The sequence below is a fragment of the Cariama cristata genome, unplaced genomic scaffold, assembly GCF_000690535.1.
Source record: "Cariama cristata isolate BGI_N322 unplaced genomic scaffold, ASM69053v1 scaffold6290, whole genome shotgun sequence".
In the NCBI taxonomy this organism is placed as follows: Eukaryota; Metazoa; Chordata; class Aves; order Cariamiformes; family Cariamidae; genus Cariama; species Cariama cristata.
The window spans coordinates 29,860-48,837 of record NW_009594017.1 but is presented as its reverse complement, the minus strand read 5'-3'; the positions used below and the strand labels follow the sequence as shown (position 1 = coordinate 48,837).

The window sequence follows — 18,978 nt, the reverse complement described above, 5'->3', positions numbered from 1 at the left end:
CCATTGTACACAGAACATCTATGAGGTGAATTGTTTTACTGAACTATTATAATGCAGTATTAGCGGATGCCAGTAGCTGAAATCACGGTATGTTTCTGTAATGAGTCTATTTAAAGAAGTACTCCAGAGAAAAAAGAGGAGTACTAAGGACAGCAGGAGTAAATAAAGCCTGGTTGTATCAGCTCTTCACCCTCTTCTAAGGGTGGGAAAGCAAAAGATCTCCGTCCCTACAGCCGACTGAGCTGATAGGGAAAAACCTTAAATACAGACCATATTTTTACTGTCTGTAGCCTGCAATCTAGGAGGGAGAATTTAAATATTCACTTTTTTTTCCACCAGATAACATTAGCACTGCACATTGCTGTTTCAAAAAAGAAGGCGGTTATTTATATTCCATGGCTGAAAAGCCAAAGGTACACACATGCTCATATTTTCAGATATGACTGTGCAACTATTTGCGCAAAAACATGCCTTTATTTCCACTCCAGCTGTCCAAGGTCCACTCAGAGTTTTTTCCACATACAGCAATATGCTTACATGTATGCCTTCTTACTCTTACAAACACTTCACATATGGTTTTGAAGATGTGGGAAAAGATCAAACCATGGTGAACATCAATCACTTACAATAGTCTCTGCAGCTCAGTAAGTCAATCCACCTTGAGGCCTGCTCATCCAGCATTTAGGAGGGCTGACACGGAGCCTTTAGAGCAACTGAAGATACATATATTTAACAGCAACCATCTTGAGCATTCCTAGGCATATAGGTGCCCAACCTCCAACGAAATGAATGGGAATCGGACATCGAAATGCCTGTGAAGACCCAAGACCTTGTCCACCCTACCTCTTGGTTACTTGTTTTCTCTCCAGCTCCCTCTGGTGTCCTGAACAACATATTATCATGAACTCACTGGACTGCACTACTGATTTTGCAACGAGGTACTAGGTGCTACATGGGCATCACCAGTGTCCTTGGATACACTGCTTAGCTGCATTTGTATGCAGTGCAGAAAACTTACAGAGTGGCTAAACTGGCACTCAGTGCTTTCCATGATAAGAACTGAGGCTCGAGAAAACACTTCAGAAACAGCAACCTTCTACTAGACTTAGCTAGCACTGAAGATGGTTACTCAAAGGGAAGATTTACAGAGCACCGGCATGGCATCCCTTGAGAAGCAATAAACAAGAAAAAAATTCTCAAGAAAAACATTCTTTCACAACTAATCCTGAAGACATTCATTCAGAGAGAAAAAAAAAAAGCTCATATAAAAACTTCCTCCAAAACAGTTAAACTCATCAGGAGCACCGTCTCCACAGTCTCATCAATTTGCAATTGCTAACATTAAAAAAAAAATTATACTCACCATCTCCAGGCACTGACATGAAATGAGCATCAACCCGTTTTTCATCCTCTCCATACTCATTCTTTGCCAGTAAGGTATAAGCACCATTGTTCAGGTGGGTAGGATTGTCCAGCTGAAGGCAGCCATGGTATTCACTTTGATTGATAACATGTATTTTAGTACAGATGTATTCAGACTCATTCAGTATAGCCCCTTCATAGAACCACTGCAACGTGGGCTTAGGGTTCCCTTTCACAGTGAACGGAATACACCAGTGGTGGTCCGGGGTTGGAGATTCAATAAACGTGATATTTGGTGCAACTATATTGGAAAAAAGAGTGAAGAACATCAGAATATTCTGGACATGTCTTCCCTCTCTTACCTCCCTCCCCACAAATTTATCAGGGAAGCATTTTTCATTCATCAGTACAAAAGTACGTTATTAGTAGGAATGATACCTATTTGGAGGATACTCACACAGGAACCCACCCGCTCTACCTAAGGTACTATGCTCACAACTGAAATGAAGCCGTTCTTTAGAAAGAAACAAAACAAACTACTTTCAGACAACGACTGAACACCTGTCAAATCACATAAACCCTGTAAGGTGTGGGAAGTTCAGTTACTGGATCACTGAGAAGGGGGAGAGAGACATCTTAGCTTTACTCTGATGACAAAATGGTGCAGAGGAGTGCTGAAGGAACACAACAGCATTGAAAATATTTTAAAGTTGGCCAAAAGCAAATAGTACTGGAAATATACTCAGCTAGGAATCCAAACTTTCAGATTATTTTCTTCACAGAATCAAAGCCAGAACAGATGACTTAATTCCCTGGATTCTTCTGTCAGGGAAAGACCATTTTCTACTATAGATTTTCTCATTCTTTGTTCAAACCTCTAATGTCTCAAGTTTACAGACTTGCTCTGTTTCCCTCAGGAGATTATCCCAACACCTTGCCCATTATTTCACTATTGGGAAATTTTCCTTGATATTTATTCTTAACTGCATCCAATTTCATCTAGTTATACTCCCTTTTATCACTCATAACAGTGCCAAGCTCAGAATCTCATTTACGCTGTTCAAACATTTCTAGTTTATGTTCCTTCCCATAGCTATTACATATCCAATTTCAACCTACAAACCTACATCTACAGTGATTTTTCTAGTTTACTCTGTCATGAGCACATGCTGAACAAATTTTGCCATCTACAAAGCGTTCCATTACCATCTTCAATTAAACAGAGGGTTGCAACTTGTGAAAACATGCTGTCTAGTTCACATAAAATTAACTCAGGCTGGAGCTCAGATCTAAGAAGCCAGTGCCTTTACACTACATGTCCCTTCCCCCTTCCTTGGCCCTGACATATATTATTGAAAGCTACGACAACTAAATTTACATCTGGCAGTACAACTGTTGCAAGTGTGTTATTTTTTGAACAAAGCACTTGTTACTTTAGATAATAAGAACATAAACACTTACAGTTTCTTATAATTAATTTCATGAGCCTTTTGATGTGTTCACACTTCTTAATTCCTAAGACAGTGTGTATGTACACACACACCATTACAAACCTTCCCACATTGACAATGCTATTGAGTATTTTGGGTTTCAGACCTTTACTTACAGATCGTTCTAACTGGAAGATAAAGCATTTAGAAATACATTTTCTGCAGAATGCAGGGCTGAAAAAGATAAATACAACAACTGCTGGTTGGGCTACTCCCAGCATTAACTGCAGCAGATAGTTCACATGCCCTAAGGGTTTTTGTTTCAACAATCTGCGTGCCCAAAAATTATTTATATGCAAAACAGTTGCTGCCAATGCAGTCTGGCCTCGGGAGCTGTATGGAGGTCTGCGTACGTACAGAATACCGTGAGCTCAGCAGAGGCTTGGTCCTCTCCCACAATGTTCTCTGCTACGCAGGAAATCCACAGTCCACTGTCCATGGATGAAACGTTCTTTATGGTTAGCGAGGCAGGGTTCTTACTTGTGTCGCTCTACAAGCCATAAGAAAAACACGTATGTGTCAACCGCAGCATAAAGAACAAGGGAGAGGGAGGGAATCATTGGCCACAGCTGAATGGCATTTTTCATTTTCCCTTCCTTTTAGCTGTTATTAGTCCACAGTTAATCAAAGTTTTACTTTAGTGTCTTAACCAAACAGACACAAAACCCCTACAGAACCAGCTGTAACCACCAGTGGCAGTGAATTCAAAGCTCCAAAAGTCCTGCTACAAACACTGCACTCAACCACTTCTCTGTCCTGTCACTTTCAGTTTCCACTTATTTTTTAAGCACTTCTTCCCCTCTACACAAAGGGGATTTTTCTCTACCCATACCCCTGCTCATCCCTCTCTTCCACTTCATGATTGATTTCTATGATCTATCTCTGCTTCCCTTCAAATTTTTCTTCCCTCCTATATTCTGTTCAATCCTCTCTTTACTCTTCCTTTTGTCTTTTTCCTTTAAACTTAATGCTTGACATCTCTTCCACTGCTGCCTTCTGAGCTCTGCTATACCTTGACAACGTGTCTTCTACCTCCTCCTTAGCCAAATTTCTCTTGAAAGCCTGTGCTTCTCATGAAACCTTCCACAAGAAATTACATATCTTCTACTACCTAAGCTATTGCCCAAGTACTGTTTTATGTGTTCACGCACAGGCTAATTAAGGTAAGAATTATGATTCTTAAAAAATCTTCATTCTTATGATTCTTGGAAAGCTCAGTGCCCATTTATAGCCCTAAATGTCATATTGAATACACAGTTACGCAACACTGAAAAAAACAAATAGGTCTGAATTACCTCCAAAAAAAAAAAAAAAAGAAGCCAGCAAAACTAGTTGTTAAAGACTCTGGTTTTCTTAAATCAGACCCTTCATGTGATCTCCCAATAATTACTATTGCTATACTTGAATTTTTCATAAAATGCAAGACTATTTTCTTAAATAGGAAAGGAACCAAAAGACATTCAGAAAATGAACAATAATTAGGACCATTTTTTAAAACTACTTTTGAGGTACTTTTCTTAGTGTACACATACACTTCAGTGCTGCACAGAACACAAACACACTGCATCTGTAAAACCACAGAAACTTTCAGTGGCAGTCAATGGGGACACGTGGGAAAGCTCCTGCATACAGTCCTGTGCAACCACAATTTTGAACCTCGAGATGACACCTTAACTCCACTTAAGTTAAATGTCCCTTTGATTTCAGTGTAACACTAGAGGAGGCGAGTGGAAAAGCAAACATCTCATTACACATTTCTCTATGTGCAACTCTCAGAGGTGAGCAGTGCTCAAAGCTGGACTAAAAGCAGAGGGGCTCAATTGCAGGCTCTGGGCTGAAATCTAGGGCAAGAAAAATCTAACCAACATCAATCAGATTATACATCAGTATAAAAACTGAGAGCATACAGTTAGCTCTGCAGGACTAGAGTTTAGTTTTAACTTTTGTTAATGTCTCTCTTTGTAAAACAGGAAAGAGACACAAAACAGGCAAAAGCAGCATCGGAGGTGAAGAAAAGGGAGGCAGAAGGTGAGATATGGAAGTGAGAAAAAGGAAACCCAAAACCAGCACTCACAGAAAAGGGAAGGATAGTTGTGAATGGCAAATGAGGTTTAAAAGGCACTCGTCCTTCTGCTACTGAAAAGACTACTGTGCTCCACAACTGAGGTTGTAGCTAGCCTGTATTATAAGCCTCTCAGAAATCTCAAGATGAAGTTATGTCAGGACAGAGTATTTCTGGAAAGTTTGAAGCAAACTGACCATAGCATTTCAAAGATAGCAGGGTTAAAAAATGAGGTGATCTCACTTTTTGAACAGCATCCCACATTGCTCTGGCTTATAACTCAAAAAAAAAAAAAAAAAGAAAGAAAAAAAACACAGAAAAAGAAAGAGCACAACTTGGCGTAGGTTCCCCAAACTGTTTTAATTTCTTGTTCTTGATGACGACTGATGCTTCTAGGTAGTTCTACAGATTAGAGAAAATTTTTAAAATAAAACTAGAGCTCTGCAGAGCTCTGACTTCTGACAGCTGAAAGACAGGCTGGTCAAATTCTACACAGGCACAATATAATGACCTCAAGGAAGAAAGTACAAACATTTCAAGACCCCAGAGGTCTTGTCTCTTCCGCAGTGCAGCAACAGTTTTGGAAGAACACATCCCGCACGTTGTACAGACCCAGGAAGCTTTAGGCAGGTTGCACCATCATGAATGTAGGAAAGCCAATACCATAAAATCATAAATAACAGAAGGTCTTGCCTACTGTGTAAATAACGGCAATTTAAGAGGTCAGCAGCTGCACATTGAAGATCTGCTTATATGCCTCTCCTTATCAACACTTCCATCAGAAATAACTTAATCATTCTATCTCCAGTGTGCACACAGTCTAAAGTAGGGACACAGAATACAAAGATCTCAGAAAACAAAATTCCCCCTGCCTAGATGATTTCATTGAGGAATCATCTTCACACTTCATTAAAAAAACCTGCCATTCTTTTTAGTAATAACCATTTCAATTTCCAAGGCTTTCTGTTGATGCTTTGTTTGTTGAAAGAAAATTAAACAAGTCACAAAATATTTACAACTAATTTCCAACACACAAAGCTTTTGGCATGAAAATATAATAAAATTAGAGACACAACGCTTTTTTCATTATTAGGGTAGATTAGATTTATTCTCTCTATGTAGGTACCAGTGGTAATAAGAAAGCCCTTCCATTTCAGTATCATGATTCACCACACTACTTCCAAAAATTTACAGTACTCTTATTTACAAGTGAACATCCAAAAACCAGACTGCAAATCAGGGTCTTGAAAAGCGAGTATCCGCAATTCTCCAAAAGCACTGTGGCAGTCACCCTGGATTGAATGCAACTGGAAAGTAAATGTAATCCCAACATTAATTTTGTATTTCATCTTTTTAATAAAAAGTTAACCAAAGCTGGACATGAACCTTTATTCCATCCTTCAGAAGGTATCTCCTGTCTCTGAATGTCATGTATCTGAATACGAAACTTACCTCATGGTTTGAAACAAGGTTAGTAAGCACCCAGGACACATTAGGGGGTGGCCCACCAGTAGTATCACAGTACAATGTGATGCTCTTTCCTTCCACCACGGTGATGTTGTAATTACTTAAGTTTGCTGAGGGCAAGTCTACGATAGAAACAACAACAAAAAAAAAACCAAACACATGCATTTGTATTTGATAGAAATAGACACCACTCAATTCTAAGCAAGCTGTATAAATGCAAGCAAAACCACAGATAATCACTGTGGTCAGTTACTATTCAGCCAGGGAGTACAAACAGCATCTTTGGAAACATATAACTACAATCTTTAAGCTGCCCCGTAACATTGTTCTGCACCTCCTCCACTTCACATCCTAAGAAAACATTACTGCATGTGGAAATGTTTCAGGTGGGCAAACAGAAATTATCCTAACTTCAGTTTTTAACTTCAAAATGAATCCCTTATTCTTTAAAACAGGAAATCTAATGTCTCTTTGCGACAGCTGCAAACGAACCTCTATTTTCCACAATCTGACACTGTGGTATTCCCACTGTTCTCCACAACACTAACAGGAAAATCCTATTAGCTCCCAGTATCACACAGAGACAGCAGCCCTCCCTCTCATACAGAAACACAGCTGAGAGAGAGTAGGGCAAAACCTAGATCTTAAGTAGAACATGAGGGAAACAGAACACTGAACAGACCAAACCAGAGGACAGAAAGGATAGAAGACAGGGTTAGCAATCACACAGAGCTGCTATCTAAGGCACCTCAACGGACTTTGCTATTGCCCTCAGGAAAGAAGAAAAGCAGTGAGGTGTGGTCCCACTCAACAGGAAACAAGCCCAGATTTTGCAATAATCAGGACTCCCCCTTCATCTCACAGAGCTATAAATCACTCTGTATCTCATCCTTCAGCATCTAAAGCAATGGGAGCTTCCCGAAGACTAAATATATGCTGAATGCTTACAAAACCACAAGGAATTATAGACTGACCCTCTTTAAAAACAAGGCCAGCAATATCAATAGACTTCAGGCACACAGGACCTCGCATTTCATATTTATTTACATAGCAAATATGTATGCAACACGCTAGAAATATCATATCTTTCTTAAAAGATACTGTGGCATCATTTGGAGCTGCTACACTCCGTAAAAAGCATTGGTCTCCTTTATGAGGCATTTCTCATCAATTGTTCCAGGCAAGTTTTGCTTGCAATTTATCATCTGAAATAATCAAGCTTATCTGCTGTGCTAGATATGTATGCATAATCGTGCAATGACTCTTCTTTTTCCAAAACAATAGTTCTCTTTTTTGTTGGTGTGGTTTGGTTTTTTTAGTTAAGAGTATAGTAGTTTCATCATGGACTTGCACGTATAGAAGTTTAGCAGAGACTTTTTTTCTTATGTAAAAAGTCACATACGAACAATTAACCATCAAATCAGCGTAACCACATTAATATGTTTGCTAGAACTTCAATAGAAGCTATATGTATTGGAAATCTCCCTTTACGTTTAATTAGTTGAATAAAAATTAAATGAGAGGAACTAATACAAAAGAGAAGACAAATAATTTTCCAGACAAAGCTTTCTTGCCTAATAAGATTTGAAGATCAGCACAAGTGTACAATAACGGCTTAGGCAATTCTCCCAGTGCTTTAAGTAGTGCTGTAATATGATTCCCGTTATAGGCATAACGGATTTCTTCTATTATGTTCACTTTATAAATCATCTGTTGAAGTATATTGAGACAGAGCTGGACAGTTTGTATGCCTTCATGCAGTAATCTGTTAGCGAAGGTAGCCATCTGCTCTCACCTGCTGTGAATTCAAATCTCAGCAGTGTCTGTCAACTAGCTGAGCAGGAAATAAAACTAATCTTAGGGAACATTTGGATATTAATTATGCTGGTTAGGGAACAAGAATAGAAGTAATGAGATCATTTGCTTTATAAAGTTACACTTCCACACCAGACTTGAATGCGCAAAGAGATCAAAGCTCCCCACTTTTTCCTGGCCCTAGCACTTGGGACAAGGTCTACATGACAGATCAGCATTTCACTCTGCAAGCCCACACAGTTCCTACTAACACATCATTCACATAAAACCCCTCATGTAAGCAAAAATAAAAACAACTTTGGTCCCTTAGAGCCCTCCTTTAATAAATGTTAAGTTCTGAGACAATTTCTTCCTGCAGTGTGTTTATTTACAGGATAGGCAACTGAAGTTTAATTCCTCTGGTATCGATTCTGGTTCCCACCCAGAATTAGATCTAGTCCTGTTTATTTGCAAAAGTCTACACATGGCATGCTGGCGTTACATCTCTAAGGGAAACAGGTACATCATGCTTGTATCCTGACAGAAGGTTATAAAATAATAGTGCTTATTCTATAGATTCCTAAAGTTAGTTACATTAAAAACCAAGACCCAGCAGAAAGCACTGCAGCAAAAAAGTCTAAGTAGAATAGAATAGAATAGAATAGAATAGAATAGAATAGAATAGAATAGAATAAATTAGAATAGAATAGAATAGAATAGAATAGAATAGAATAGAATAGAATAGAATAGAATAGAATAGAATAGAATAGCATAATCACACTATTGTTTGAGTTTTCTTTTACTCCTTTTCCCAGTCATAAGAAGTGGGTAGGAAACGCATACAAGAGTTGCCTTGGGATTCATTTTTTCTGGTTGGATATCTTGAGTTAGTGAACTTTAACTGCAAGGTCATTTTGACTTTTAGTTCCAGAAGCACCTAGACTGCTCCACAGCAGAATACACACTAGTTGAGAAGTGGCTCTGTTTGGGAAAAGCAGATAGTAGCATCAGACCTTGCATCTAGAAAATGGGATACACTGGACTTACCAATAAAGTAATGAGACTAAGCAGCAAAACCTGCACTGAAAAATAACTGTATTTAAAAAAATACAATGCACCCTAACAGACACATATGCTCAGTATGTATGCTCAGTGTAGTGTGAGACCATTTATACGAGTCAGTAGCATTTTGACACCAACACAATTACAAAGATATCCAACCACGCTGCATTCACTCCTGACTTAATTTGGTTAAATACAGTGGTTTAGATGACTATCACTTCTGTTGATGCAGATGTACATTTTAAAGGACTTTGTATACAGTAATTGATACAAGCAATGAGCCAACAGGTTCACATACTTTCGTATCCTGCCAGCATAGTAAGTTTAGACTGTAGCATGAGCCCATACAAGGTAGACATGACATCATCTTTCTACAAGTCTCATCTTGCTATCTGTCAGACAGAGATAACCCTGTGCCCCAAAGCTCGAAACACAGTATCTCTTTCAAACTTTGCTAGCATTAATTATTATAATTCTGGGTATCAGTAATAATCCTGCTAGTATCGGATTTCTTTTTTAAGTTTGCTATATTCTTGGCCTTAATAGCCTTCTGCAGCAATGAGTTTCACAGGCGTAGTCTTCAGGCTGTATACAAAAGCCATTCCCTTTTACCAGTTCTGAAATTTGTCTGTGACGTTCAAATTCATTGAGTGCTCTCCTGTTCTAACAGGACAGAGAAAAGAAGAGTTTCTGAATGATCGTCTTAAGACCACTCTGGTTTATTTTGTTTTCTTGAGTCTCCTTTCTTCTCAATTATCTATCCAAAGCTTTTCAATCTTTACAAAAATGGGAGGACAGAACCTGCTACTGAGAACTTTAAACTGTAATGTGGAGAGTTATGCAGTTCAATAGCTGAAATCCATGTGTTTCATTATGTATGGGTATATAACAGCTATGCTATTTCACCACATACAGAATATCTGTTCTCATATTCGAATTGATAACACTTTAGTCCCGTGAATAGGCAGCTCTGGATTAGAATAAGCACCACTTCCCTCACTCCAGCACAACTGGACACAACAGAGACAGGCAAGAGGAACTCGTTTATGTCAGCTCAGTCTCTGCAAATATCATCTCATGCTTTAGAAGGAACAAACCCTCCTTTAAGTAGGGGGCTATTTACCCTCATAGACCATCATTAGTGCAAACCCATGGCCCAAGGCCATCAGACAGTGGAACTGTCACGCATCACTAGGGAATGACTCATATCTTCACTGTGCACAGCTGGGACTTCAGCAATCACAAAACCAAATACTTTGGATGAAACTTTCAAAGGTTACTATAGCATTTGGCTACACAACTGTCAATTGAAACTAATAAAAAGAACGTGTCTAAATTCCTAGAGGGCTTTCAAAGTCTTCATGCTGCTTACTAGTTTCTACAGAAAACTTACACCGGCCTTGGTAGACCCAGATTGTCACTGTATGTGAAAGGAAGGTTATGACCTAATTAAGAAATAACTGAGTATTAACACAAACTCTATAGTCTGTAACTCAAATCTCAGCACCAAGCTAATGCTCTAGTCATTATACTACAGCAACTTTTAGAAGAAGGTCTTAAGCAAGGAGAAACAAATCCACAATTACACCCAAGATGTTGTTTCACTGGTTAACTATCTTCACAGTTACAAAAATTTTAAGAAAATTATTTCCAGATTGACTTTTTCAGCTTCAACTTTCACCCCTTCAGTTCTGGGCTTTGTTCAGCTGCTCAAAAACCTTAACCAAAAAATTCTCTCAATATAGTCAATTAGCCTCACTAAGACTTAAGAAATGACAGGATGAAGAAATGAGCACCTGAGAGAGTGCCATAAATCCAATATTGCATTCATTTATGCCACTCTTTGCATGCTAAGCCCCTGATTTTCATCAGCCTGTCAACAAACTCCCAGTGGTCTAGACATGATGCAGTGTCACTAAATGGTTTTCAATGTGGCCCATGACATCTCTTTTTTGCTTAGCACATTTTTGCAGGTCAACCTGTTCTGTAGTAAGAACAAGCAGTTACCGAGAAAAAATTGACAATTTTTTTCTCAAAACTAGCCAGCTGCATCTGAATTTTAATAAGGTCATTTTAATCCTTACCTGAAATCCTTAATTGTCTTTTTAATAAATATATCAGACCCTGAATGACTACATTAATATTGAGCCAGCAACCATCTAGCAAACTGAACCATGTAAAGGCAGACCACCAGAACCACTGATTTATAAAATATCCCCTGTAATTTGTAAGATACAGTGGCTCAAATCCAGTCTGCCTGTCTCACATAACGTTTCGATACAGTTCAAGGTTCTTGGCTCCCCTGGTTTTGCTTTTTCGCTCTAGGGAATAAAAATACAACCAATTACAGCACCACTGTACAGCTTGGTAACACCCACTACTGGTATCGTCTGGAGACTGAAAACAGGATGGTTGACAATGCAATTTGTTAAGAACTGTGCTCACGGATCTGCAAATTTCAGAGGTCTGACTGGCTCCAAACAGGTGGTAGCAACGCAGGATGTAAGAAAACCAGAGTTTTTTTACACCCTTCTATTAGAATTCTGCCTTGTTTGAAAAATACAGGAATGTTTTACAAATCCCAAAGGTCTTTTCCTATGGGCTTTTATGGGTTTAAAAAACAAAGCAAAAAACTTTCTAGTAATTCTAGCTATAAAGCTAGGAGCTGTTGGATATGTGATTAACCTACTGTGTTTCATTTAGCAACTCTCTGCAGCCAACAAGCTCTGAGCCAGATTTCAGCCATGGGGTAACTGGGCATGTTTCCACTGAAGTCTACAAAATGACAAGGTCAAAAAACAGCCTGGTCGCATTTTTAGAGAACTACGAACAGGATACCCCAAAAGTTACATGCAAAACATGAATTAAAGATACATAAATTATTGTTTCCATTTCCTGTTGTATCACAACCACAGAATCAAAATGCTCAATACATAGAGATAATTGCAAAAATCTCACAAAAGTTATTACAAGATGACAACCACAATCATATTAAATGAAAATTAAAAAAAAAAGTTAGGCAAATAAAATACAGAATTAGCAGAAATAAGGGACATTTTACAAAATTATCATCTCTCTCACATCTTCTTTTTTCCTGAAGCCCAAAGCTCACTTTCCTCTGCAGCTACACGGAAGAGAAGCCCGCAACTTCTCACTTTACTGGTCTGACCACCAGGCACTAGTGCCCATTCCTCCACTGTAACTTCTCCATCATGCACAACAAAATTTGAAATTTCCCTTGGATTAAAAAGAAAAGTAAAGGCACTAATCTGAAAAGTATAAGGTGGAAAGAGGAAAAGGAATTCTGGATTATGACCCTTTTCTCCAGCATATTTCCATACTATATAGCCATTGAATAGAGCACTGAATAATCACTGAATAGAAATACGCTCGCTGTGTGGCACAGCAAATCTTGATGGGTGTTTTAAATAGTCATTATTTTAACAAATCCAGTTTTCCACAATGACCATGGTATTTTGCACCGGTCTGACAGGGTTAAGCTAGAATAGTCTCAAACACTCTACAGGTTGGTGGTCAGGACATTATCCCCAAAGTTGTGGGTTAGATTCCTGAACTGAACCTGAATCCAGGCAAGGATGAAAAAATCTCGTCCTATGGTCACTACTTCTTTTTTTCAATCTAAAAAAAAAAAAACAAAGGAGCAGCTCTTCTTATGCCCTTTTGAAAGGAAAGCACAAATTCCTACCGTTGGGAGACACTGAGTCCAAACGTAGAGGCTCCTTGCCAAAGCCCTGAGGAGTCATTCAGATCACAGTTTAGGACTTTCCCATGTCTTCAGCATTTCCTAATGAGCAGTTGGAAGGCATATGCACACTGAACAAGTTCATTTCAGACCTCTTCTTGTTAGATGTGCTTGCTGCTTCAGCATATCTTCTTAGAAGTCCAACTCCCATTTTCTTACCGTGCCAGATCTGATACTCACAACACCCACCTCGTTAGACTATGGAGGAACATCTTTCTGTTGGGAAGCAGGATGAGTGATGTGGCAGCTCACTGAGCCACCCAAATATTTTAAAATACTAAAAGAAATCTGCCTCCAATCATGACACGCCTGATTGTCACATTCAGCTGGGAATCTTTACAGAAAATAATTAAACAAGTACAGCCTCTGCCGGAAGATGATGAGTCTTTAAAGTATGCTTTCCCAGAGCCAATACACCCTTACTTTGCCTTTAAACACTCCATCACTCCCTGCTTAACTGAAATTATCACTAGAAGCAAACTTCTGTAAGTAGAGCCAGCATGTGCTGCAGCAAACACCACAACACTTGCTAACCCATCTTCACGATTACAGTAACAAACGCAACCTCCGCAGAACTGCCATCCCATCCAGGGTTTCAAATGCTGTCATGAACGCCACGCAGCAAAACCCACCAACCGCCATGCACCAGAACAAATTCACTTGGACAGTGAGCTGTCTTCTGCAGTCAACCGGTACAGAAGTTTTGAAGGTTGCTGCTGACATTTCAAACCAGACGACAGGTTTCCAAGGATCAGCTCCTTTAGCTTCTGCCCAGGATCTTTCTCTTAAGGTCCCTAGGCCTGACCTGGGTTCTAGTAGGAAGGTACTGAATAAGAAAGGATCTTGCAGCACCTGAATTGTTTAATTGACCTCATCCCCAGTATTAACAGCAAGAGTTTGTCTGCAAGAATTTTCAGATTATATATTTCTAAAAGGGCTATCAACCTTATGAACATTTCCCTTGCTAGCAGTCTCCTGAAGGTACTCAGCCATGTTTTTTCTCAAATTCCCTGAATGGGTAAGGAAATTAAATTACATCTGGAGAAATTGTTCTTAACTGGTATTTAAGCTTCAGTTTATTCACAACAACTTTCAGAAGAAAACCAAATACATTCAGTGCAGTTGGGCTGAACACAGCAGCCACAACAGATGAACCAAGAGCTAAACAGCCTTTATAATGCAAGTTAATGAGGTCTAAACTAGCTTATGCATACCTCTAACAAATGGCTTCTTACTCACTAAGTGTATGCAATGCAGCTGCAATTCCTGTATCTTTATCTGGGGAATTTCATGTGTGTCCAGGAAATACTGAAAATAATGCCAACCTGTCGAATATTGCAACATGATAAAGTGATCCTGAAACAGGAACATTTTCACAGAACTACATAAATGAGCAAAATGATGGGTTTAACTCTTGATACCAAGTATACTGCATACCAAGTATATGGCTGAAGGGATGCCTTCATGAAATGTCTCCACTTTTAAAGTGAAAAAAGTACCTCCTTTGGACTTCAGTTACCTAGTCGTCAGTCTTCACCTAGTTACACCGTAAGAGCAATGTAAGAATATTGCCAGCCAACAATCAGACAACCATTCCCCCTCAGTAGATCCATACTTACACAGATGGGTCAAGTCAGGCACAGAGAGTACCTCTGCAAACCTGCACAATGCACTGAGTTCAGGAATAATACTTGAGTGATCAAGACACGTTTCTTTCCCTTACATAGTACCTTACTTCCTTCTATTTCTAACCTGCTTTGTATTATAAATCTGCTTCGTATTATAAACCTACTTCATTCAAGTTGAAGTTAAAATTGAATCAGAATTATAAAATAAAATTCTGCATTTTTTAAAAAATATGAGACGTTGACATACACCACATACACTCAACTATCATCATTCACAAGCTCTGATTTATGTATCATATGTCTAGACATCTGTATGAAAGTTACTGGTTGCTTCACGAACAGACAAAAGTATGCATGCTCACAAGGAAGTTATGTACATGTCTTTGAAAATGAGATTCCTGTTGCCTTTTCAAATATCCATAAATTACTGGTTATTTTCACTTAAAAGCTAGAATAATGAAAATTGTTTTAATTAAGTTTGGAAAATTCTAATGCAATTTTGGAGCAACAGCGAAACCTCATTACTGCCAAAACTCTCACAAAAAAACATTTTTCATGAAGCCCATGATAAAAGATAAGAATTAAAACTCTCAAAGAGAAAATAAGAACAGTTTGCCACCATACATCAAGCATAACATCTAGTTCTTGAGCCAAATTAAACAACACAGGCTAGAGAGCCTATGAATATTCTGAAAGGTAAACACGGAGAATGTTTAAGGCTTTTTTTAAACTCACTTCATTCTGCCTGTAATGTTCTTCTGATAGTCTTATCTGTGAATTCTGGCTGATAATGGAAAAAAACATCAACACCCACTGGATAGTGTCTTTGCTTGTGGTTTTAGAGTGCACTGTACTGTGATTGCCTAAGATCTAACGCTTATTTTATTGATTCACTAATACTACAAATCTTTTCTCTAAATTCAAAGAAATAAACACATCAATCCTTCAGTTTGCCTTTTTTTCCCCCTCTTAGAATTTACAACCACCTACCTTCAGTCTGATATTACCATTTACTTATGTACCTCTAGGACAAGAATCTATCACCAGAAAGAGGCTGAATGAAGCCAGACCCAGTCCCGTCCATTTGTAGTCATCGGAACAATTTCCTGCAAAAATTCATGGCTTTCCTAACCCAGCAAGAAATTGGCAACCCGTCTTTTAATTTGTAATACTGCATTACAATGACTTCTACAATTTTGTCAGTCATACACAAGCAGCAGCACGAAGGGCGACACCACAGTACTTCATGTGCAAGGGAAGAAACAGACAAAAAATGTTAGTGTTCATAAAATCCCATAATTCTCAGACCAGATAACACTTTCGTTGACTGGCTGCATATGTAAACGAACAGCCAGTCTGAGCACACCTTTGTTATACGCACAACAAATTAGTACGTGACACTAACCTGCCACTTTGTTCAGTAGACTTTAGCTAGCATGCATGACCAACGGCAAGAAAGAAAACATCTGCAGAAACAATATATGATAAATATGCATACAAAGCTGCGACAGTAAGCAAAATTGAAAGCCAGAACATGCATCACACCAGCACATATAAAACAACCTGATTAACTAAATTGGCTAGATAAGGCAAAATGTCATTACCAGACTGAGATCCGGAGCAACAAAAAATCCACACAGGACTGCAGAGACAGCTGTAGAAGCCAGGCCTCTCCCAAAAATACCACAAGAAAAAAAGGCTTCTTTTGGTATCAGCGAGTTCAACAGCAGCAGAGTAACTGAATGCCTACCAGAGGGAGCAACACCTTAATAACCAGTCCCAAAGACATGGTCCTCCCTCCTTGGCATTCAGTGAGCTCCAGGCGATCTACAGACTGACAATCTTTTGAGTGACCTTACCTCAGGCGTAGGACATGCCTCGCTTACAAGGACTTAATACACCGATGGCAACTGCCACCACAGCTTACAGAAGTAGTAATAAGAACAAAGTATATACTTATTTCTTGATTTTCTAATGCTATTTATCAAGCGGAAACAAAAACAAAAGGATGGCCTAGGTGGTGGTGCTGTCCATGTCATACAGACAACCAGCAAACACTGCGAAAATGGCAAAACTAAACACCGCCATTCCTCTACACAGAAGGCTCTACCAATACTACTGTGGTAGATGTCACTTAAAAATTAAGTGTGAATTTAAAACTTAAAAGAATCTGACAATTTTCATCATACACAAATACATTTCAAATGCAGTTAAAAAAATAAATCTGCAAACATCGTAACAATTGATTGACACTTCTAACATTGCAGCTGGAAAGGATCTTCTAGATAGTGAGCGTACCTGACTTTAAACCTCAAGAAAAGAAATCGCAAAGTTGATGGCATCTAAATTGCAACCAGCCTTTAATTAGTACATTAATGAACACTTCCACCTTATAAACGATAAGTAAAGTACCACAGAACTTTGCTAATTTTCCCATCAATTATCTACAAACCAAAGCCTTATGATCAAGAAACCACAGTGGCCTCTTCAAACTTCCCAGCAAGAGATTTATTAACAGCACACAGTAGCGAGACGTCCTATTACCAAGACATTTACCACATATTGTACAAGCCACTTACTATAATATTATGAAGTCATTAATAACACCTGCACACAAAGAAGAGAGCGTGTTTGTTTAGTTTCTAAATAAAAAAAAAAATTAACAAACTAGAGAGATGGGATGAAACCATTTCATTAGCAGATAAAATTAGAAAATGTTTTATCAGCAAAATGCAAAGGCCTGCACGCCCAAAAATTTCTCTTGTCATCAAAAAGAGCTAAACAGTTCACGTAGTTCACCAGAAAAAAAGTTAACATATGGCAAAAGCTGAATTCTTCTTCTATTTCTGTTCTATCTATTAGCCTCTCAGACAGTTCTGGAAATGAAATAAACCAGCTTCATCAGTGGGTATTTTTGAAATTAATTCTTGTCTTTTTAAACACATAAAAATATCTGCAGAGATACTCAAAGCAAGAGCCATGCATTGGATCTTTCAGATATCTTCCAAAACACAGTCCATGCTCATCAAGATGGTCATTTCTTTTCACCCGGGATCCTCTATTCTGTGCCTAGGAAAAGGCTGTGTTGTCATCCTTATTAAAACCTATGTCTTGCATTGTTTCATTTTGAAAAAGGTAAATTAAGGGGAAAGACCCCTAGAGAAAAAAAAAAAAAAAAGAAAAAAAACAATTATGTAAAGTTTAGTCATATTTGGACCCTGTAAACTAACATAAATAATTTGCAGGCATGTGCTGACGTCCACACAGATCTTCAGCAAAATGCATGTTTCCTATATGCAAATTCCACATACTGCAAATTCCAATCTGAATGTTGTATATACTCATCTTTCCTCCTCCTCTTCCTCCTCTAGCTGGAAGTACCACCTTTCCTTGTCATGGCAAGTATTTTGTCAAGATATACCTACAGGATGCGCACATGTGTACATACACACGCACCTACACAGCATCAAGAGGTCAGAGACAAGTCTGTTGTGACTGCAGATGGTCAAGAACTCCAGAGAAAGAAATAATGTCTCATAAGTTTAGTTCTGGGTATTTAACATCAACAGTTTTCAAAGAAAAGTCCTAGCTACGTGGTAGCTTCTAGATGTGCCAGCCAAGAATGTTACAAAAGATCATGCTGGAGTTCCTGGTTTGTACTAACTGATCTCAGTCCACCAGGAGACCTTTCTGCACCCAGCAGATTAATCTACCTTCTAGTTCATCCAGCTGGAGCAGACAGTTGGGTCCATTTAGCTCAGCTTGGTCATCTCCCACTTCAGGTGAATCAATCCTGCAGCATATAATCATAGAATCATAGAATGGTTTGGTTGGAAGGGACCTTAAAGATCATCTCGTTCCAACCCCCTGCCATGGCAGCAACACCTTCCACCAGACCAGGTTGCTCAAAGTCCCATCCAGCCTGGCCTTGAACACTTCCAGGGATGGGGCATCCACAGCTTCTCCAGGCAACCTGTTCCAGTGCCTCACCACCCTCACCGTGAAGAATGTCTTCCTTATACCTAATCTAAATCTTCTCTCTTCTAGTTTAAAGCCATTGTCCCTTGTTCTGTCACCTCATGCCCTTGTAAAAAGTCCCTCTCCAGCTTTCCTGTAGACCCCTTTAGGTACTGGAAGACTGCTCTAAGGTCTCCCCGCAGCCTTCTCTTCTCCAGGTTGAACAACCCCAACTCTCTCAGCCTGTCACCATAGCAGAGGTGCTCCAGGCCTCTGATCATCTTCGTGGCCTCCTCTGGACTCACTCCAACAGGTCCATGTCCTTCTTGTGTTGGGGGGGCCGCAGAGCTGAAGGCAGTACTGCAGCAGGGGGTCTCAACAGAGAGGAGCAGA

The 18,978-nt window shown here is 39.0% G+C and overlaps 1 protein-coding gene across 1 annotated transcript in view; it reads right to left on the bottom strand.

Annotated features, from left to right (window-relative positions):
* LOC104158632 (BDNF/NT-3 growth factors receptor-like) overlaps window positions 1-18,978 on the bottom strand; it is a 77,963-nt gene that overhangs the window by 45,824 nt on the left and 13,161 nt on the right. The window contains exons 5-7 of the mRNA XM_009696345.1: window positions 6,367-6,503; window positions 3,210-3,342; window positions 1,364-1,663 (exon numbers count right to left, since the gene is read on the bottom strand). Of these exons, the coding sequence (XP_009694647.1) occupies window positions 1,364-1,663; window positions 3,210-3,342; window positions 6,367-6,503 (570 nt within the window). The remainder of the gene's footprint in view (window positions 1-1,363; window positions 1,664-3,209; window positions 3,343-6,366; window positions 6,504-18,978) is intronic.